Source organism: Syngnathus scovelli, chromosome 12, assembly GCF_024217435.2.
Source record: "Syngnathus scovelli strain Florida chromosome 12, RoL_Ssco_1.2, whole genome shotgun sequence".
Taxonomy (NCBI): Eukaryota; Metazoa; Chordata; class Actinopteri; order Syngnathiformes; family Syngnathidae; genus Syngnathus; species Syngnathus scovelli.
Window position 1 is genome coordinate 7,120,495 of NC_090858.1, and position 22,443 is coordinate 7,142,937.

General features: G+C 38.2%; 1 protein-coding gene and 1 long non-coding RNA gene across 4 annotated transcripts in view; one reads left to right on the top strand and one right to left on the bottom strand.

The window, feature by feature from the left end:
* Positions 1-215: 215 nt before the first annotated feature.
* Positions 216-3,229, bottom strand: LOC125978666 (uncharacterized). Its single transcript, XR_007485112.2, has 2 exons — positions 2,218-3,229; positions 216-1,989 (listed from the first exon to the last, which is right to left on the bottom strand). It is a non-coding gene; the product is annotated as an uncharacterized lncRNA (long non-coding RNA).
* Positions 3,230-3,293: 64 nt separating this feature from the next.
* khdrbs2 (KH domain containing, RNA binding, signal transduction associated 2) overlaps positions 3,294-22,443 on the top strand; it is a 30,545-nt gene continuing 11,395 nt past the window's right edge. Inside the window, exons 1-6 of one of the 3 annotated variants that reach the window (XR_007485103.2) lie at positions 3,294-3,423; positions 3,489-3,674; positions 10,991-11,118; positions 15,620-15,736; positions 18,675-18,821; positions 22,003-22,130. Coding sequence is in view for 1 of the 3 variants with exons in the window: in XM_049736206.2 (XP_049592163.1) it covers positions 3,584-3,674; positions 10,991-11,118; positions 15,620-15,736; positions 18,675-18,821; positions 22,003-22,130 (611 nt within the window). In the remaining 2 variants the exon portion in view is untranslated. Of the gene's footprint in view, positions 3,675-10,990; positions 11,119-15,619; positions 15,737-18,674; positions 18,822-22,002; positions 22,131-22,443 lie in introns of all 3 variants that reach the window. The other 2 variants (XR_007485104.2, XM_049736206.2) reach the window with 2 other exon arrangements.

A 22,443-nucleotide genomic window follows, 5' to 3' on the forward strand; every position in this document is an offset into this window, starting at 1 on the left:
TGTTTACAGCAGGTCACTTAGCAGCTGGGAGCGGGCAGACGGCTATTCCTTGATAATAATAATAAAATGAAATAAAAATTCCTACAACACTTTTGTTTTTGCACTGTTCTATTTTCAGCGGTATCACAATCCCAATAGTGTTTCTATACACTTGCATCAGCTAAGAAGTTGATGATCACTTCCTGACCCGAGAACCCTCCCAAAATAATCATACAATATATCAAAATCTTTATTTAATCAGAAAATGAAATACAATTGGGCCTGAGATCTCTTTTTTTTCAAAGCTGATGTGTCCAAGAAAGCGGTGCACAAATCACGTCATAACAACACAATGTAGACATAAAAGAGCAATGTATAGAACCAAATACAATGACAATTAGAAACCGACTGATGATTATAGACTAAAATTTACTTTAAAACGCACCCAGGTGCTAAATCTGAGATTTGTGAGGTGTTGGATCGTTACAAAATTGGAGCACATATAAAATGTAAATTCATCAACAATATCCATGCAAATGCTCTTAGGGAACAGGTTTGCACCGCTGTTTCCATGACAACAGAGAACAACAAATAGCAAAAATAGCCGTGTGAAAATTTAAATAAAATAAATACTGTTCTGTACTGTAAATGCATTATGTTTAGTAGTATTCAACATAGGCTAGAACATAACGTGCAAACCAATTTGTTTAATTTTTATTAGCATATATGTGAATAGAGTGTCATTTTATTTGTAAATTTACATGGGGTTGAATTATGATTTTCTGACGCAATGAAGGCATAACGTACATGACATCTACCAGCAGATGACGCAAAAAACCTCTTCAGGTTTCCTCCCTGGAGATTGCACTGTAGAAGAAACACAGAAGAAACGCATCTGATCTGTAGAATTGTGAAATTATATTAATCTTTTATGCAATTTTGAAAATCGCGTTGGTAAAACCAAAGGACTTTAGTGGACAAAGCCTCTGGCGTGGATTTCTGGCGTACCCTGTCGCTTTTGTGTCCAGACTGGCAAGAAAAATGATTTTGCCACAGCCCTGAAAAAGTGACTGATTGTGGACCCCTGGGGAAAGGAGCATGTAATGCCATTTTCATTCTGGCCTGGGCCCCTGGTGTGGGATTGGAAATTTTCCTGGCCTAAGGCCTCTGTGTTTCAAAAGAGGCTGGGACCACCTAATGGTAATGCAGATTTTAGACAATAGGGGATAAAGACAATCACTTAAAATGGACCCTAGAAAAGAGTGGGGCTTTATGCCATTTTGGAGTCATGCCACAGCCGTCTTGGTTTGGAAGGGTTTTTGGCCCTTTTGTTTTGTTTTTCTGCTTTTAATTATTATTCTAGGTCTCTTGTGTAGATTTGATTTGGAAAGTTTCCCTGCCGCTCAGTTTTCAAAAGCTGCCATGACCACCAAATGGAAACACAGGCAGGATTTTTTTTTTTTTTACTTTTTGTAACATAGTCACAATTTATGAACTGGAGCCTATCTTGCCACGATACACGCTGGGATGTTTGGCGGACATTCACGTTCACATTCTTACCAATGGATAATTTATCGTCTATACATGCATGTTTTTAGAATATCAGAGAAAACCTAACTACCTGAAGATAACCCATACTAGCACATCATTAACACGACACACGAAAAGCCGTAACTGGGATTCAAACCCAGAACCTCGGAACTCTGAGGCAGATGTGCTAACGGCGAGGTCACCCTGATGTCCTTCAAACTTTATCATTCAAGAAAAAAATTTCAAATACCCATCCCAGTTCCAAACAATAATTACCATTCCTGCTGTGATGCCATTATAATTCATCCTTCATTCTCTAAAGATCAATTTATGGATGTTGGCACCTTCTCCATCACTGCCCAAGCCAGCGAACCAGGATTAGCAATGGTTTTCACTGATGTCACAGCGCCACAAGATAGTGTCATTCCATCCATGATAATGTCGTCCATCCTTTCTCCTTCTGCAGAGTTGCTCCACGACCTTTAATGACATCACACAATAAACACAACCGAAGATTACATTTTCAAGTTACATCTGATAATGCCAGGAAATGCTGAACCTTAATAAGGGTGAGGGAGACAAATGTTGTACTTGAAACAGCCATAGGAGAAAAGTGCATACTGCAGTCGAACTATCCCAAGAATAGTTGATTCACTGGTTTTCCAGAGCAGATGGCTCCAGTACACAGGCGAGGATTATTCTGCTTACCTGCATCAAACACTGCGTTATCTTCCAGGGCCCGTACGGCTGACTCGACAGCATCCAGTCCTGTTCCTCCTTTTTGCAACCCAGCAAAGCCTTCACGTGCTGCTGCAGAGACATCAAGTCATTGAATCTCACACCTGTCATGGATGGGTAAGAAGTTTACATTGCAATCTTTAGATTAAAGCTCCAACAAGACAGTGCAACAAATTAAGTTTAGGTACTATAGGAGACTACATATGCACTAATAAAAACAGGCTGTACAGAAATAATGAAGGTCAGAGACGTCAAACTATCAAAATATGCAGTACTGCTTTTGGACACTTGAGGTCAACAAAAATCCACCAAAGAATATTATACCCAGTGAGGGGCACACAAATTTACATCTCAACTTGGGAGTTTCATTCATTCCAAACTTGTAATTAAATGTCCTTCTTGTATTAAACTAATTGGCCCCATTTAAGTGAATTAAAACGCCCCCACACACTAAAAAAGTAATAATGTTTTTGTTATGATTTTAAACAGACTATGGTGTATAAAGAGAATAGAAAGAAAATGTTTTCATATAGTGTAGTTACTGTAGATACTAACTCCTGTTTTGGGTGTTTTCATAAAATCTTTACAACAGAAATGAGTAAAACAGTTTTCCAATGACGGCGAGTACTTCCAGTAAACAAAATATCAATGCTTCAGAAAATGGGGTCAATCACTTGACCCCGCTCCCCCTTCATTAGCAATATTAATTTACAAATTTTACATTAATGCTTAACCTTAAAGGTTTATTTATGTTCACAACAGTAATCCTAAACCGCTTGATTAAATTGGAAAACAATGAAAACTAATCAAATGATAAATTTTTCTCTTTATGTATCTAAGTTTTCTTTGTGCAAGCTCAATGCGGAGCAGCCCCTTTGTTTTCAACATTGTGCAAGTTTTGCAGCTTTTGTTAAAACAAGTGGGAGGAGGAGGAGGAGGAGGAGGAGGAAGAGGAGGAGGAGGAGAAGAGGAGGAGGGAGAGGAGGAGGAGGAGCGGTGTGTTTGTTCTGCAGCACCCCCCCAGTCCCAGCATATCTCCAATAGTGTTTAGGAGGGGCGGGGAGCAGCGTCCAGTGCGCACCCAGTGAGCGTAAGCTTGTGGCGTGGAGCTGGAGAGGAGAGACAAGAGCAGGCAGTGGAAGAGATGGGCTCACTTCTATGAATCACAACCTGCAGGCAAGCATCCCGGACACCTTGGAGGACAATATAATTTGAGTTTTTTTTTCCTTTTTTTTTTAAAGGGAGGAATCTGCTCGTGTTTGAGTCTGCAGCTGCCAACACCAGCAACGAGGAGCGAGATCGTGCGACCTGCTGTGTGCAAATCTGCACTGATAGAATGCATCAGAATAATTACGTACCTGAACTAGTAGCTGAGAAAAACACTTTGGAACCTCAGTTTGGGCATGCTCTGCGCCTGCTTGCAGAAGGTAAATCACTCTATACGATACAGTACGTACTAAATGTTTCCTTATATATGCATTTTTTTTTGTTTCACCCTATTAAGAAAAGTTTATGATCTATTGTGAACTCAGAGAGCTTCTAGCCATGCAATGCAAATTATGAAATAAGTTGGAAAAGTGTAGTTGATGTGACATAAGTGCAATGTTGTCGTTTCAGCAAACTTACAAATATTTTTAATGTTCACCAAACATGCATTAGAAGTAAGAAAGCAAACTACCACTTCACTCCTGTTAATTTGAACAGTGTACACATATATTATAAAGTGCCTCTTGTCTGTTGTGCAGACAAAAATTCGAGGCCAACTTTCTAACAAGGTCTTTTTTTGCATGCTGAGTAAAATTGTTTTCCACAAAGGACTCGTTTCCGCTTCCCAATGTAAACACAGAGACAGGTGCTTTGCCGTGATTTACCCTGCATTAAACGTGCAGACGAGCCATTAGGGATTCATTCATTGTACTCCGGCAATGTGTCATCTTTATAGCATCCTTATTAGTGCAAAGATATGCACAGGAAATAAAATCAACCGGTTCCTTATTTCCATTGTCTATACCTGATCGTTTCTTACATTTTTAAGCCTTTTAAAGTGGCACATATAAATATTTGACCATTGTGGTAATTTAATGAATAAATGCTCATATTAAATGGTCATCTATTGAAATTATTGTAAGGATATTTTAGCTATAGAGCAGGGGTCACTAACCTTTTTTTAAAAAAAAAAAAAAAGATTGGATACTGATTGATGTGAAGAGCTTCCAGTTTGATACACACGGAAAAACACATGCTGAGGTGATCAGTGAAGACAACTCATCATGTTAATGGATTTCTGGCTTTATAGCAATAAAGTTAATGTCTACATTTACAAGTGTTTCCCGCTATAGCATTCTTAGTGAGCTATGTATGTGTTCAACCAGTCTGTGGGCTACTCACGTGGTTTTTAGGGGCTACCTGGGATCCACAAATCCACGAGGATCACCTTGATGACCCTTAATGTAGAGGGAAGAGGAAACGTCAGGATGCATTTTATCATAACAAAGGACATGGAATTTAGGGCTGCAATAACAACTATTTCAATAATTCATTAATATGTCCATTTTGTCAAATAATCGATGCTTCAAATAAAAAACTGTTTGAATTTTATTCCTTTAGTATTTCATATTGACTTTTTATTATTTATTATTAACTATGATTTGGTTACTGGTTTAGTCTGTTACATGTCAGAAATGTTGATCATAATATGATCAAATAATCAGTCAGCTTTCATAGAGAACTGCACAAATTGGATAATATTTGCTGTTGAGAGGCTAACATTCTGAGCATTTGGACAATTTCAAATTAAAAACAGATACCTAAATGATTTATTGATTATTGAAAATAATAGTGAATTTGATGTATTAGTTGTCGATTAACTGTTGCACCTGTGGTGGTATTCCATGAATGCATATCTTTGCAACGTGTTGTGCATTCATGCGTCAAGTCAAATTCACACAATAAATGCTCAACTCAAAGATAAAGATGAAGCTTAATGTAACTTGCATACAATCTGTATCTAGGTAACCATGGGTTTCCTCCACTGGGATGCAGAGTGGAAGCATCCTGTGTGTTTGGGAATCTGTTGATGAAACACCCCACTGTACTGTACCCCCCTCTCAGTGGCATACAGATACGATCACAAATAGGATCATCTGGCCTGCAGTCTGCCAGGTGGACTCAAATATCAACAGACATCATCATTGTTTATCATCATGAGATCAGCCATTGTGTAAAAATACAGGATATTTTACTCATGACGTATGTCACAAAAGGCAATTGGGAGTCAATGTTGGGCTAAGTGAAATAAAATCCTGAAGTTATTATAATGCAATCTGGGTTATTTCTCAAATGATGCTGAGAGACTGAGATTGTCCTCCTTGGCCTGAAAAATGTGTGACATGTGAAACTTATATGCATCTGTCCATCCGTCCGTCCGTCCGTCCGTCCGTCCGTCCGTCCGTCCGTCCGTCCATCCATCCATCCATCCATCCATCCATCCATCCATCCATCCATCCATCCACCCATCCATCTATCAATTTTCTATATAGCGCTTGCCCCACTTAGGGTGAGCTGAAGCCTCTTCCAGCTGACTTTGCCACCGAAACTGGTTGGCAGCCAACTGCAGGGGAAACCTATACAATAAGTTGTCTAATAGCATAGCTCGATGGAGTGATAATTTCATCCAAGTGAAATGCTCATTCTTTTTAATGGTGATGATTCCTACCAAAATGCCTACTTGAACCCACACGCATGATAACATAACCTTCTTGCATAGGGTGAATAAGAATATCAAGAAAAACATTATTATTAACCATTTGTCTTTTCAGTTTGTATTAAGTACTCCCTTTTTCCAATACCCTTGTCTGTCTCATAATGTATGCATGCTTTGGCAGTTATTTTTCCTATGGGTCTAGTTGACATTGTCAATAGTCTCACTTGTGACATGTCCATATAATTGCTTGAAGGCATAATGATTATTTAAAAATAAGGTTATGTATCTGAAAATATATTTATAGTGGCGTGTGTATGAGAGGAATGGCATCATAAAACCGTTTAGGTTATCTGGGCACTGTTCTTTCTGTTTAGATAGCTATCCAAATGTGATGTGACTTGTCCTTTTGGTATTTCAGATCAGTGACAGCAACACTCTGTATTTGCATTTAGAAAATTGCAGATTGTAGTCTAGTATGTGTGCTGCCAATTTTTTACACCACAGAGTAGAGGGAATAAATTACAGTTTGTTAAAATTCCAGACTGATGGACATACTAAAAGTGAATTTATTTTTCTGACATGTCACGGAGCAAACCAACAAATTGACAGGCAATGAAATATTCGTTAGTTGCAGCCCTAAAATGAACAAACTGCAAAAATGACATAATTGGATACAAAATTACTACACAAGTACTCACGAAAACGTTTTAATGCTTAATTATTCCAGTGATTCAATTAACGCATGACAAGTTGGTAACATTTTGTGTTTTTGTTATAAAAAAAAAAAAAAAAAAAAAACTAGCATCAGAATGTCAGCTAGCATCTTTGTCAAGGGTGTTGCGGCGGAACTTCGTGTTGTTTTAGTGTGTATGCTGTGATGCTCAAAATGCCCAATATTGAACTACAATACAGAGCTTTGCCCTGAATTCTAATAGTATACTCCTGTTGTAATGTCCCTCTCTTATTCACAATTTCTTTTCTGTTCATATTATATTAGAAGTCAGTCTCCATTCGAGTGACAGATAAAAATAACCTTGTAACGTGATCCATCAAAAGGACACACAAGTTATATCCCGGGGAAAGTGAAACTGTGCATTACATTTTCAACATTAATCTGACAAGGTTATCAAACGCGACTCACAATGAATGTTTAGCTCCATTATCGTTCACTTTCAAGGTCTGGAGCATTCCAAGCAACTCTAATGAGTGAATGAACCAGAGAATGGAGATGGGCATAGCTGTACCTCTTCAGAGGCTTTGAATGGCTCATTAAATGCAGCGTCAATGTCAACGACAAAAGGAAGGCTAATATTTAAATGCACCTAACACTGCGGTCACACCAAATGTGAGTGGAGTTACTCTCGCGATGCCATGACAGATAAAATAGGGCTGTCACTCATAAATAGTTTTAGAATTGATTATTATATCGATTCATCGGATGAAATTTTATTTTACATTATAAAATATTACAAACCATTTGTTTCCCAATTGCTGCGGTTTATTAATCAACTATTGTTGTTTATTTGGTAACAGGAGAGAGATTCACGTTGTAAATCTTTTTGACACAGATTCAGTTACTGGTTTGGTAAACATTTTCTCATTAGCATTCTGTGACCACATTTTGACATGCCGACATGTAATAAAAACAACGCAACAAATGGTATTGCAAGTGAAAGGATAAATTGGATCAGATGTGACCCTGATAACCTTTCCCATGACTGTCAAAAGTGAACCCACTAACATATCAGAACGCCTGAATCACATGGCCAGTCGTGTCTAAGACTCACAGCGGGTTGAAAGCGTTTGTCACATAGTGCGCCATTAAATAGCAGACAACACATTAATCACCTGCATCGGCAGGCCGTCCGTCGCTCGCTCATGAGCAGGAGAGCGGAAGACAGCTCTGTTCAACTGGCACCCACACACACACACACACACTGATGGTATACCTGGCCGAGTCTTATGGATAATGTGTAAAAACCAAACCTAAAAAACAGCAGGGCAGTATACCAAAAAAGATTAGGTGTGTTCACCTCAGGAATTGGCAAACTCTTGCTGCATTAATTAGCAAATCATACATTATATATTCCATAAGCACTGAACAGCGCTTGTTTGCTTTGCATTTACTCATTAAAATAAATTGGCAAACTGTTATGCTCATCCTGCGTTCTTGACAAATGTTTGCATTATGACAAGGAGGGAGAAATGTGCCCCTCGGGTTGCAGTTACTAATTAATTACTATTTTGTATTCCTTAAAACTGTCAATTGGGCTTTTGTGAACTATAAAAGCCACACATATAACAAATGGTTTGTTAGAAATAAAATAAAACAGTCATTTTTTTTTTTTTTTTACAACTTTCACTACCACCAATATAAATAACAAAAGAACACCATCGTGATTAGATTTCCATAGTTGGCTTGCTTTTTCACATCTCATTTGTGTGTGTGTGGTAATTGGTTTTTGCTCTCCTTTTAAAATCACTTTTTCACTGCAGTAGATAATTCTAAAATGGCATTAAATTTTGATTTGTACATCATTACTTCATAATAGGCCAAACAGATTTCAAATAGCATGGCTCAGTCAAAAACAGCAAGAGAATAAACACTCAAGCTTATTGCAGCGCACCCAGCCCACCCCGCTTTTATTTCGTTTGTCAAAAGCAGAAAATGACAAAGCTAATTCCTCTTTTCAGTCTGTTCGACCAACAGATTACGGCAGTAAATCATAGCATGCTTACAGCCTGTTTTGTCTTTGATATAAAAAAGCAATCAGTTATAGAAGTAATTTGATTTATTTATCCTTTGCTGCATTGGTGAGACTTCATAATGGGATTCAAAGAGTCAATAATTGTAGCTGGGTTTGTTTTGTTTTCAGACCCTTTTCAGAGTTAATTTAATGGTTACACCAACACATTCAGCTGGTGCATTGTGTTTTAATTCAACCTGACTTTGTAAACACTTTTAGTTATGCATGGCTGACCTCAGATGATGCATAATGCACTCATGTTAGGCATTGTAATTTTTTGGGAACTTTTGTTGAAGGATTTTTTTTTCCAGCATTACCAAAAGCCAACGCTCGAGGCATTTAATACAACAAATACCAATGATGCAAACATCTTAATCAAAAGATAATGGATAAATGTATCAAATGTTATAGCAGATTGCTGTAAAAGTTTACTCTTATTCCTTGTTGTGAAAGGGTAGTGGGGATTTTTTTGGGGTTTGGTTGGTTGGTTAATTGTTTTGTTATTTATTATTTCTCAAACCATTTGAGTCAAGATGAAGCACGTCTTTCAGTCATAGAATGTGTGATAAAGTCTGAGTTGATTCTCCGCAAACCAGGGAGTAGCTCTCTGAAAGCGTGGAAAAAATAAATAAATAAAAGGTCTTCTTTTATGTATCTTCTTGTTCTTCCAATTGCATTAAGTTTCTTCTTTTTTTTTATGCTAGTTCAAAATTTCTATTTTCCTTTGTTTTGGTGTCTGGAAAATAAAGTTGGGTCTTGCATGGGAACTAAAACCAGAGCGGGCTGACTGCGCACACACTGCATGACTTCTGAATTGCACAGTTACATACATTTATAGTTACATTTATCCCATAGTTGACCATTTAAACCCTTCTTTTTTCAAAATTCTTCTCATCTCAGCAGCACTGCTAAAGGAGTTTTGGCCATTGCATCAGAGCGGATCAAGAGCACCAGAATAGTAACTCAGAGTTGAAATGATTCGTTTCCCCCAATGAGATTTTTTTTTTTTATCCTGAGAGAATTGAAAGCAATGACCTTCAGTTCACTTTCTTGCTCCCCTGATCTCTGCGCTCACGCTGCTCCCGTCCACATTTTTTTTTGGGGGGGGAGATGATTCTCGTGCGAATGTTTTGCCACATTTGTTCAGTGTAAGCCGATTTACTTTTCTTGCACACAAACACAATCTTCTTGTGGCAGGCTGCAGACCACAAGAGATGCACCGTTCTGGAAAACAAAACTCCTCATAGTCTTTTGAAAACATCATTGCTGCACACAAATGACTGGCCATCTGCAAATGACAAATAAATCAATTTACAAATACAAAATAATAGTTATTTCAATAAAAGTACCAAAACAATCCATGACAATCATCAGCTCAACAAACCCTCGATTGTGGTTGTAACATGGTTTGTCACAGGTAGATTCACAGATTAAACAGATTTCTATCCACAGGAAGCTTGCTTAAAATATCTCCTCTGTTCTCAGACACCTGTCATGTACTACTTGAAGGTGTTGATTACTTACAGTGTGACCTCGACGTTTTTTATTATGATATGCAAGCACCCTTTCACTTCAGTGCCTTTAAATGTACTGATGTATTTGATAATACTTGAACACATGAAACCCGTATACAGTTTAAATTGGAGAGGGAACGTAATCTCTCTACTTCCATTTCTGTAAGAATACAGCAAATCACTGTAAGACAAGGATACAAAGGAGCACTTGACAAAATTCCTGCATTAAATTTTCTAACTTGCTTTTCATCTCATTTCTGGACCCCCCACAAGCATCTTGATTTTGCAGCTCTTCAGAGTCATTTCACAATTGTGGCTCAAATGCAGTTAAATACCATTTCCAGAAAGTCATGACTGAAGAGTGTTTTGGATCATTTTTGCCATGCTGATGCAGTGTACTGTTAAGATTGGACACATCAGATGACTGTTGGGGCCAATTTACAGAAGAATTTCCACTCATGGAAATAATACAGAGACAAAGTGCACTTTGATCGAAATCAATAATCTGCAAATATGATCTTATTGTGAGCACTCATAGATGTAACCTGCACCACCTCAAACAACTGCTCTCCAATGACACCAAGCAACATGGAAAACCCGTACCAGAATGTGCTTTTAGTTATAGCTGTGTGCATAGTTACATTTCTCCCAAAGTATTCCCAGAGTGAGACTTCTTTTAGTCATCCCCCTGACTTTTTTCAGTCACCCTGACACCAGACTAGACAGCATTGACTGATGCACAGCATAACTAATAATCTCCTTTGTTTTCTTCGCTGCAGAAATTGAAAAGCACGAAGGTGATGAACTGCAAAAAGATGGTATCATGAAGAAATACCTTGATATTATCAGCAATAAAAACATAAAGCTGTCGGAAAGAGTTCTCATCCCAGTGCAACAGTATCCAAAGGTAAGATGCAAACACTGTACGTATGTCATTTTTTCAGTAATTAACAAGCCCTTAAAATAACAGCCTAGAAATCAGGGTACACGGTAGTAGCTGGTACTCGGCAGAGTACCATGTCTGTCGTTAGACTCATTACCATGGCATCCTGGATCCCTGGCATATAGAAAGTGTTGGCCAAACCAACACACATCTCATGCCTCTTTTTCACTTTACATTTTATTTTTGGCTTAGCAAACTGGGCCAAGTGTTTCAGCCCAGTGGGCTCCTTTACAGAATCCATACATTAATGAACTTTCACGATCAGTCTCGAAAAAGTCATTAATCTACCGTATGTTCAGAAAATCTCCACTCATTTTATTGATTTTAAATCATTAAATGACAGAAAACCTACTTCCCTTTTCAGTTAAATTTGACAGTGGATTTACAGGAAAGGTGGTGTGATACAGCTAAAGAGAGATTAAAAAAAAAAAAAACTCCAGTGCAAAGTTTTTTTTAAAGGTAGTGCTATAGCAGATTAATTTCCAAGTGAAGACTACACATTATTGAAGAATTAAGAGCTGCATGCTCTCCTTGCTATGGTGCTCAATTACATTCACCCACTGATATCCGGTAGCTCCAGTAGGTAAATCAGTTCTTGATCAGATAGTTAATGAAAGCACAGCAGAGCTTGCAAATAACAAGAGCTATGAACTTTATACTGAATCAATAAAATTACAAAAGGCACGAGGAAACAACATGAGGACCCCAATCAGAAAGCTTGCATAATTCATTGCACAGCCCCCTTAGGCTGGATATGGATAAAAGAAGTTTTGGATCTAAGTTTGTGGAGCAAATCAAAACCAACAGTCTTGACCAGATGTACTCACAATCCAAAATGGCCTCAAAGTCATTTCTTGAGCTATGTGTATGTATATATTTTTGGCTTGCTTCTCATTGAGCCGTACAACTAATTGGCTTCTTTCCATTTCACACTCTCAGCTCACTTTTGTCTTTGGTGCTGTTTCCTCGGGTATTCAATAACATCCTGCCTTGGTGGCAGAGCAGTAGAGAAATTTACAAGACATCATAAATCTCTTCTGTCAGGTTATGGACGTGCCGCAGTGCTGCCCATTCTTGCTTACAACAGCCCTCCTGCCTGAACGTAATTAAATGTAAATTAATTACATTATTACTTGGGAAAAGTCTTCACATAGTTTCTGATATGCTGAATTGGTGCATGGAAGATTAATGTCGGCCTTCAGAAAAAGATGGCGTAATCCCTCCATTTCTAATGCACTACACGAGTCTGCATGTGGATACTTCATTGTTGCATTCTGAGACGCCTGAATGAAGCCAAGCCATTGTTGATAGTTGAAATGTGTGTGGTGGACAAGGTCTACTAAAAATGTTGGCATACTGGGCCGAATTCATCTTCTCAAGTTATTCGATGCTTAAAAAATACATTTACTTCAAAAATGTTGTTATGCACGGTCTGTGTGAGCCTCCGTAATGTCCATAAACAGACAACAGGGGAGGGAATGATTAATTAGGATGCATTTTGGATTTTTGATCCATGCATTTGTTGACACAGAGTATTTTTGCTGATTAAAAGGAAACTATAAGGATAGAAGATTCAATTACTTTATAGTTATATAAAATTGATGAATATTGGAATTATGGATTTGTAATTCAGAATACAGTGGAACCTGGTTTTCTTTATCTATCATATGGATGCATGTATTTTGTCGACCTGTAAAAATATGATAGATTCGAATTTCAGAGTAGATCATTGTAAGGACATTTTGAGCAAAATTCAACTGCTTAACAAGCTAGTTTGTATATATAGCATGACACTTTCTGCCAGTATATGTGCAAACCCTCACATATGAATTTTTGCTATGTCCTTGTGAATAGCACCATTTTCAGTACATCCATCCTGTCATTGTGACCTTTAGATAGTGCTCTGCTTCGTTTATAGTGACATTCCATTTCTGTCCATCCCAAAGAAACATTTCATTATGGAAAGGTGTTTTGCTTTGATAAGTGTAACACCATGCATGGTGTGAATTAAACATGAGCATTTGTGATATATATTACAGTGTAGTGATATGCTCTTCATGCTGGCACAGTATTGGAAAATGTGCCTTTAAAATCTAACAATGCTGAGTTTCGATTGACACGGTCAAGGAGATTCAAATTGCACTTTTTTTGTCTCATTAGCATGGTTGTACAACAGTAACAATAATTTTATCATTTTAATACAGCTCTTTTAATATTGGGTTACAACACATGCAAGTGTAGTTCCTCTCTGTCTGTGTGGACCATTGTAACATCTCTTGCATCCTTCCCTCTAATATCTACATAACTATCGGGGTTGGGACAGCAGGGGGCACATTGGATCATTTCAAAGCTCATTTAACAGCGGTACCTGCCCCCCCTTCAAGCATAAATTGCTCGCCATGGAGCTGCAGAATGGCTCCAGACATTAACTTAATGAAAACAGGCTACTCTCTTTCTAGTGCCCAGCAAGTATGTTCCCACCATGGCTGCCAAGGCCATCTGCTGTCCAGCTCCCTGCCAGCTGAGGCATAGTCCTGTCAAAGCGGCCCCTGTGAAGAGCGCTGTCCAAAAGGTGCCTTAATTACGCAGATCAGAGGACAAGCGAGGACAGCGGGGATGCTTTTATTTTCTTAAGAATGGTTTCATCTGCACGTCCCTTGGCGCTAACATGTTGATGAAACGGGCTGAGTGTGCAGTTGTCAGAGTTGAGTCGCAGCAGCCACACAGCTGGCACAGGAGTTATTAGCTGCTCGGACGCAGCGGGAGATGCTTGTTTTGTGAGAAGGTTAATATCATTTGGGTTAGGCTTGTGAAGTGGTGGTGGGTTGATGACCACCTGTTCAGTTCTAGAGGTGGTCTCTTCACAGTAAGAGCAGACATTTGAAGGTCAAATGCAGTGGTGTAATCGTGTAGACTACAAATAGTATCAGGAAAAACCATATTGTGGTTGTTCTAAAAGTTCATTCCATACATTGTATTCTTTTTCTTCATTTACATTTTGGTTCTAGGGTTTTTAATAACCTTTCATACCCCACCCCCCCTTTTCCCATTTTTGGCCATTTGCATGGCATGTGAGCTATCCTGACTCTTCCTTTGACCACCATTTTTTGGCCAATTTCCCAGGCATATTTTTCTTAAATTGTTTGCGTTGATTTTCAACTTTAAATATCCACTTTACTATAAATTATTCGGGGAATAAAGCAAATGTTAGCTATCTACCTCACTGTCAATGAAAAAACAACAATCAACATAATTTGATATATTATTTTTTAGTTGTCACATCACATATCCAGTTATTGTGAGGCGTGATTCATGAGGCACAAAAAGAACTTTGTAAAACAACACCTAACGAGGTTATCATTAGGTTAAAAAAAGACATGTATTTGTTTGGATTGTTCTTTTAGTAAGACTATTTGTATTCTAGATAAGGGGAAAGGTTCAAACTTGACACAAAGAAAAAAAATCCCCAAATGTGCCACCACTCCACTAGATTTAGAGAAAATTGCTCTCTTTTTTTTTGGGTTGTCTTCGCTATCAAACAAACCAACAAACTCCCTATTCTGTTTCGTCCTCAATCACGTTGATATTCCGACACCAAAAACAGCACTACACATCTAACAAATGCAGTAAATTCAACATTGTGCCCACTGCTGGCTCTTACTTAGTTTCCACAATTGTACGTAATTCCATTTTAAGTTTTTGTGTTTTACCCGCCCCCACCCCGCCACCCACTGCCTCCCAACAAACAAGAAATAATTTGTCTAAAGGTGACCACAGGGGAGCGTTTCAGCTCTCAGATGTAAAAAAATGCTTATCATCGCCAACAATCAAGACATTATTGTCCATGTGAGCACATAGGCTGGAATAGAGTGCAAAAAAAAAAAATGATAGTCAGAGCCCGAGGCTTGAATCTGATCGTTTGTCATCTGGATACTATTGCTTAATTTCCACAGGGAGGAAACTCATTATTTCTGACTTTATCTCAACACTGACCTCTAGAACAGTCTTGGGGATGTTATTGGTTTCATCCTGTGTTTCTCCATATTTTTCCTCCCACTGCACGATATAGATGATCCTCAAACCAATAAGATACATGACCAACGAGGGCAGAGTTCATGACAAAGATAGGTGCATGATGTTATGCTGAACTATGGATGAGGGCAACCATTCACCTTTAAAGCGCCACAGAAAAAGTGCAATTACATTGATTTATTACAGGCTACATTACACGATATTTTCCCACATGACGGATGATGAAAGGAATCTGAGATTATATTGATAAAAAATGACTAATGGCCGGTAAACACCTTTTGCGGTTAAGCTTTTTTTTTCCCCCCACATGGATCACATTTCATTTTGCTTCTTTCAAGATCACAATGGTCCCCATGTGTAAATCACTGGTTCATGTCACAATTTTAAATTTTCTACATGTGACTCCCTACTTTTCCTCTCACTTGTGTTGTAGTTTAATTTTGTCGGAAAGCTACTGGGGCCTCGGGGAAATTCCATGAAAAGGCTACAAGAAGAAACAGGAGTCAAGATGTCCATCCTCGGAAAAGGGTCCATGAGGGATAAAGCAAAGGTAAAATAAATTGATTTATGTTGAAATATGCTGTATGGGTTATTTGGCATGTCAAATAAATGTAAATATTCACAACAACTTGAAAATAACAATATCCAAGCACTCGCAGGGATGAATAGCTTTCAGTTGACAAAACATGTAGGGGAGTACATGTATAATTTAAAAGCATATTGTGTAATTGTCATGTGTGAGTGCAACATAATGAAGCACTCTGCTCCAGTCATTTATCCTGCTGACATGTCGTCCCCTAGAGCTCAACTTAGCCGGGCGTGCATGCAGTCAGTCTGCCATCATAGCAGTTTTCATCAATATCATCCTATGGAGTTTTCTTTCTCTTAATGCTGAAGACATTGCTTTCTGACAACATAAAATGTGCTGCCTTTGGTGAAACGGAGGTCTCATTACCACTGGTGGAGCAAGAATTTTTTCCTTGGCAATCATTCTTTCAAATAATCTTGAAGCAGTGGAGGTTTAATAATTTTCCATGTTTTAGTAACAATGAACAGCGGGTGCAATAAATTCAGTCCCAATCAATATGCCACCTGCACTGTAAAATTTGAAACGTGCAATAAAATGCAAGAGAATTGCTTGAGTGATGATGTTAAAGGTGTAACGCGATTCATGTTTTCTGGTCAAGCAAATATGCCTCTTAACATGCGTGTATTATTTGTTTTCTCAACTGCATGCTTTCAATTGAATGCGTGCTCATATTTCTCTCTATGACTAAGTGGACTGGTCTTATCATGTTTTTTCCATTTTATTTTTAATTTTCATGAATAGGTTTAATGCGGTGCTGTGGTCTCTGTTCCGGCTTCAGTTCTGTTTATTATCTTTAGTTTACAAATGCATTTAATACTTACATGGTCAGAGAAATACAGTAGTTGGGATGTAATTGCATCACAGCGGGGGATACCTTGGATTCATAATTGTTCAACAACTGTTTGAAAGAGTGAATATTTAAAAAAACACCACAAAGGTGTTTTTAAGACCAAATCTTCATATACACAGACTTGTTTGAACCCTATTAAACTGTTTTTTGTTTTTTAAAATAATATCATGTTCAAAGATCTTTCTAAAACTTTGAAACAAAAAAATCCGTTGTATCATAGTGGCCTTGGTAGAGGGGTGTATAAGTTTGTCAAGGACATGTTTTTGGAATGAGTCAATGACAAAAAAAGGACGTAAGGGCCATGTTGGGAATGATTGAAATCCGATTATTAAATCTTCAATTCCTGAGGAGATTTTCCACAGCCATTGGATAACCATAGGTTGCAGTTTGCCTGAGATACCCTCCTGAGTTAATTAACGGGTAACATGTTAAGTAATTGAAGAGTCTCGCCAGGGATTTTGATTTCCTGGTACTTTCTATAGCAAAGGAAAAGATAATACACCGGTACCGTGGTTCTGTTACCAAAGACTCGCAGAATCAGTGTGTGCATGTGTCTTCAACGTGTGCCCGTGTGTGAACTTGTGTTATATTGATTTTGTCTATACTCTGACATCCTTTTTGGGAGAAGCTGACACATAAAGGTTTTGTCTGAAAGGCTGCCATGAAGGCAAAGTCAGTGGAATGTGCTTTTCTCATTCAGCTGCGACCCACTTGGGTCCATCAGCTCGGCAATGGGGTGATAACTCAGCGTGGAGGGTGTGTCAATATTGCACCTTGTGCTTGGGGATCAACCGGATTAACACGGCACTCAAGGGAGACCACGTTTCACCTCTTGAACTCAAGACTTTCCAGATGACAGAACAAGTTCTGTACTGCTCTAGTTAGGCAGACAGTTTTTAAATTTAGGCAGACCTTGAAATTTTGTTTTCGTTCTGGTCTTGTTGACAGCAGTGACAATGTTTTTGCAGAGAATGGAACATTTTCTTAGCATTAAATAAGCTGCCTAGACTGAAAGATTCAACCAAACATAAAAAATATATTTCGCCAACAGACTATAGTAGCAATATTTGGCCTCTCAAACAGGAAGAAATTGCAAAAACCAAGCCACGTTGAAAAAGCTAACAAACAACAACGATGGAGAAAAATTGTCTTTTTACGTGAGGAGGAGCACAGCAAAAAAATGCAAAGCTGCAGAAAAGTAGAAACCAGTCATTTCTTGCTATGCATCCTCATATTGCTCTGACAAACCCGTGAGTGACCAAAAAATCTAAATCCGCATCAAGACTAGTAGTACATACAGTGAAGTAATTTGGAAAGGCTTTGGGAGATCATTCTGAGTTACTTATAGCACTGACATAATCAATAAGACATATAATTACCAAGGATAAAAGTGACTTTAAATGAATAATGCCAGGGGTGTCACATCGAAGCAGCAAAGCCACTCAGTGTAATGCTCGACTCATTTCTTCTGAGCTTGTTTTTTAACCTCACTCAGGTTTTTCATTAGCCTTGTTCTGCAACGTGTGATACTTTTGTACTTTAATTGATTGCTTTACTGGGATTGGAAGGGTCTCATTTAATTCAATCAAAGATGCCAATTCAACATTATCTGCTTTTCACACTTGGAGTGTATTTTTTTGTTTGAAAGGAAGGGTAGATGTTTGCGGTTGTCTTATCAACTTGCTACTTCACACTGAAGTCCATTTTTTTCTTTTGATTTTCTTGTGTTGTATGTTATATGAGAAATGCAAACAACTAACCATCTCTGTGTGATGTAAAAAGTCCTTTTTTGCAGAAAAAACAAATTGCTACATTCTTCTTTGTGGGTGTCTGTAAACCTGGATTGTTTTAATATGAAGCGGTTTATATTTTCCGTCATTATTATAATTTTTTTAAAAATTTGTATTTGTTAAAACCATTTTAGTAATCAAAGTTTTGTTCCCGCAACATCGCCGAGACGTATCTAATTAATGGCCATTTATATGCAAACACATATAGGACTTAACATATACTGTAGCCACAGGTTAATTGCTTTTTGTTTCCTCACAGGAAGAAGAATTAAGGAACAGTGGCGAGGCCAAATACGCACATCTGAGTCACGATCTTCATGTTTTAATTGAAGTCTTTGCTCCACCGGGTGAAGCCTATTCCCGCATGAGCCACGCTTTGGAGGAGATTAAAAAATTCCTTGTTCCAGTAAGTGAACCGTTTTACATCATTGTTTCAAAGCATAACTTAATCTCTTGTAGAACTTCTTCACCAATGTCATTGGATTTGACTTTCGTCTTTCAGTCGGGCTTCCCCGCATAACGAAAGAGTGCAGAATTCAAATGTGTTTGCAGATAAGGGATTAGTATTGGTCTGATGTGTTTTCATCTAAACACTACATGACACAATATATTATTTTGTCTTATTGAGAAATAAAAACATTCTGTTCAGTAATTTAAATGCAGTGTGGAACAGCCAGAAGAATTTAGCCAACTATTGTGCTTGATGTGTAATCGTGCTTTGTTTCAGCTGGAAATATTAATCAAAGCTGCACAAGTTTATTTTATGGACTTCACGCTGTTGACTCTTCTTACGAGTATATCTGCAACTGTGCCAGGAAGATAATTATGCCGCATGTGAATTAAGCAGTTAGATATCAAATATATTAAATGTGGCCATTATGCAGAATGGACCTAAAACCAAACTCTCGAGTTTAATGTTACATTAGAATGACAATAAAAAACAACCTCGCTGTGTTGTTGTTGCGACTTTCGACTTGTCCCTTCGGGGTTGCCACAGCGAGTCACTCACAGGATTTGTTTGGCACAGTTTGCCCTTCCTCAACCCGCACTGTTTATATTAAAGGGATGTTTCAGATGTTTCAATCAGGACGGGAGTTGGTGACCTCTGCCCTAAAGTAACAATGGCCATTTCAGGACCCCGGTTCCAGGATAAAGTCGTTGTATGACAAACTAATATAGCAATAATACACAAATGTTTGCACTGATATCGTCAGGAAGACCGAGAGCAATCCATTCGTCACCCCCACGAGCAACAGCAAAGTGAGCAATAGGACTAAGCATAAGAACCTACAATATATTCAAATCAACCTGCTTATGTGAAAAGTGAGCTCCTATATTGAACAACTTAGCACGTGACACGGCAATACTGCTGCAGTTGCGTGCGTCTAGATAAACAGTCATAAAGTGCTTCAGAGTGCATTTTTCAGTAGGAAGTTATGCAGGATGGCAGGTATTGTGAGGATTTTTGCAAAGCTCCTTTGGCTGATAAGCTTCATGAACAATGTCTGCTGTGCTCTGTGAAGATTTATGTTCAACGAGCAGTACGTTTAAGAGTCTTAACCGGTGTCCATGTGATAATAAGATCAAGAAGAGTAATTGCGGTGGTTAAAGCGGTGATAGCTTGTAGATGGAGCCGGCAGGAGTTTAGTCACTCTTCTGTTTTTGTGGAGAGCAAAACAAAGGTCACATTTTTTAGGACTGTAGTGATATGATTACCAAGAATTACCATGGCCGAGGAGGAGCTTCTGTCATTTGTATAGTCTTATATGATGGGAGGGGACAGATTGCTGTTTGGAAAGCGAAATGAAAGAACACACAAAGGAGCGGGTAGGTTAAACAATTTACAAAAAGCCCCATATTGTCTTGTGTGAACGTGACTGGCATTGCCTGCCGTTTACCCCTTCAACATCCGACTTTAGCTTTGAGATGGGCGAAGTGCATCACGCATGGTCAAAATTAATCTCAGTGAGCAAACAGTCCGACCCAAAGCACCTCGACGCGGTTTATCTCTGTGTACTCACGCTAACGCCTCTGTCAACAGTCAACATTCACGAGGTCTGGCACATTTATAGCGCTTTGAATAAACTGCCAGCTTTCCAATTAAAAGACCTGCCAGTCTGAGTTCAAACCAACAGAATGCTGCCGGCCATATTAATTCATGAGCAAGCGTGCGGCGTGTCAAATGTTTTGGATGTCTGGCGCGAGGATTTGTTTGTTTGTTTATGCTCGATGTTCATGTTTAGATTTTGAGTGTAAAAAATGCCCAAATCTTTGGTTGCTGGACTGAAACATCTAGCACTAGTGTCTTTTCCTTGGCATGTAAATTTGCACCGTTGTTGATAATTTGTTCTGATTGAACTGCTGTCATATTTTTCAAATGCTCCATAAGTATGTTCTCTTCTTTGTCTGAATATGAATATTTAAAAGAGAATCATTTAAATCATATTCCTTATTTTTGTTCATAATCTGTTTTGGGTTGAAATAAATTATTGTGGAGCAGAGATATCTTCTGTGCTATCCTGATGACTAAGTGCAGCGTTGGTGGACTCATAAATGCGATCCTAAGAACTGAACAAAAGCAGGATATGAAGAGAAAAGGCAGCACATTTTTCATGTGTGAGTTGCCATCTCAAATTGATGTTATCCCATGAAATATTGGGCGGTATTTCAGTCTATGAATTAAAATAAACGTGTCAGTGACAACACCGAATAGCTGTACAGAGTCTAAAATAGTTGGATGAAGGAATACTTTAATTTAATTTTGCTTAGTGCCATTTTCTTTCATTTCACAGTAGTAAATTTATATATAGCCTGCAGCAAATTATGTGAATTACTGAATGCAAATAAAACTGTCTAAGGAAAGATATGTATTGGTTTTATTTTTTATTTTTTATGCCTTCATTATAACACTACCCATGCTGCAAACTAAAAATATACACAGACGTGATCCAACGCACTACTAAATATTCACCACTAAAGAATAAAGTCAAGTCATATATTTTAATTAGAAAATATATTTTAATGACTTTGGCAATAAGGGGTAATGTGGATAGAAACTTAACTTTGGTCTAATAGACATATTTTAACTGTTTATTCACAGCTCCTTTCTTTATCCTCTTTTTATTTTGTCAATCAAAAGGATAAGTGCAAAAACAATCACAAAATGATAAGCTGTTGCTGCCACTTCTTTGTTGTTAAAAACACATTTAAGACGGGATTGTGCAATCATGTTGACTTGGCTTGGCATTTCTTTTGAAATCAAAGTGTCTGTTTTGACAGCAATGATACCCTGCTGCTTCTCTGTATTATAATATCATGTTTGGTCATGGGTTGGACTAAATTGCCGTTTACAACCCAACAAATGGTGAAACCTTCAATTAGATGTTGTTTTTCCAGGATAGATAGGAAGAAGGTGGACGAAAAATGTAGAAGAGAGGCTATTACATTTTCTTATTCACCCCAATGAAAACATCCGTCAAGATTAATTTGATGACAGCTGCTTCTGTTCAGAGTGTCTGCGGGAGTCCGAGCACAATTGCGTGTTTAGATTTAATATATGAGGCATGCTGTTTTTCTTGCTTCCACAGGACTACAATGACGAGATCAGACAGGAACAACTACGAGAGCTTTCACTATTAAACGGTTCTGATGAGTCCAACAGAGGCAGGAATGCACAAGGAAGGAGCATTAGAACAACCACCACAGTATCCACCAGGTAACTCATAGCAGAATAATATAACTCTGAGGTTTATACAAATACATGGGAAACCATTTGCACACATACCAGTGTCTCTAAAAATGAGTTTCTTGCATTTTATACTTTTTTTTTCTGGAGGGTGGGGGGTATTTTCCAGGCTTGAAATTCCCATCTCTGGTATTTTCCTTTCACTGCAAGAAAACCAATGCAAATTGATGGCTGTAAAGCTTACTGCTACCGTCTATTGACGGGAGACTACTGAACTGAAACGCATTTGTAACTCATGTTTTGCTGAACAATCAATACAAAAACCTAGAAAAAACAGCAGGTC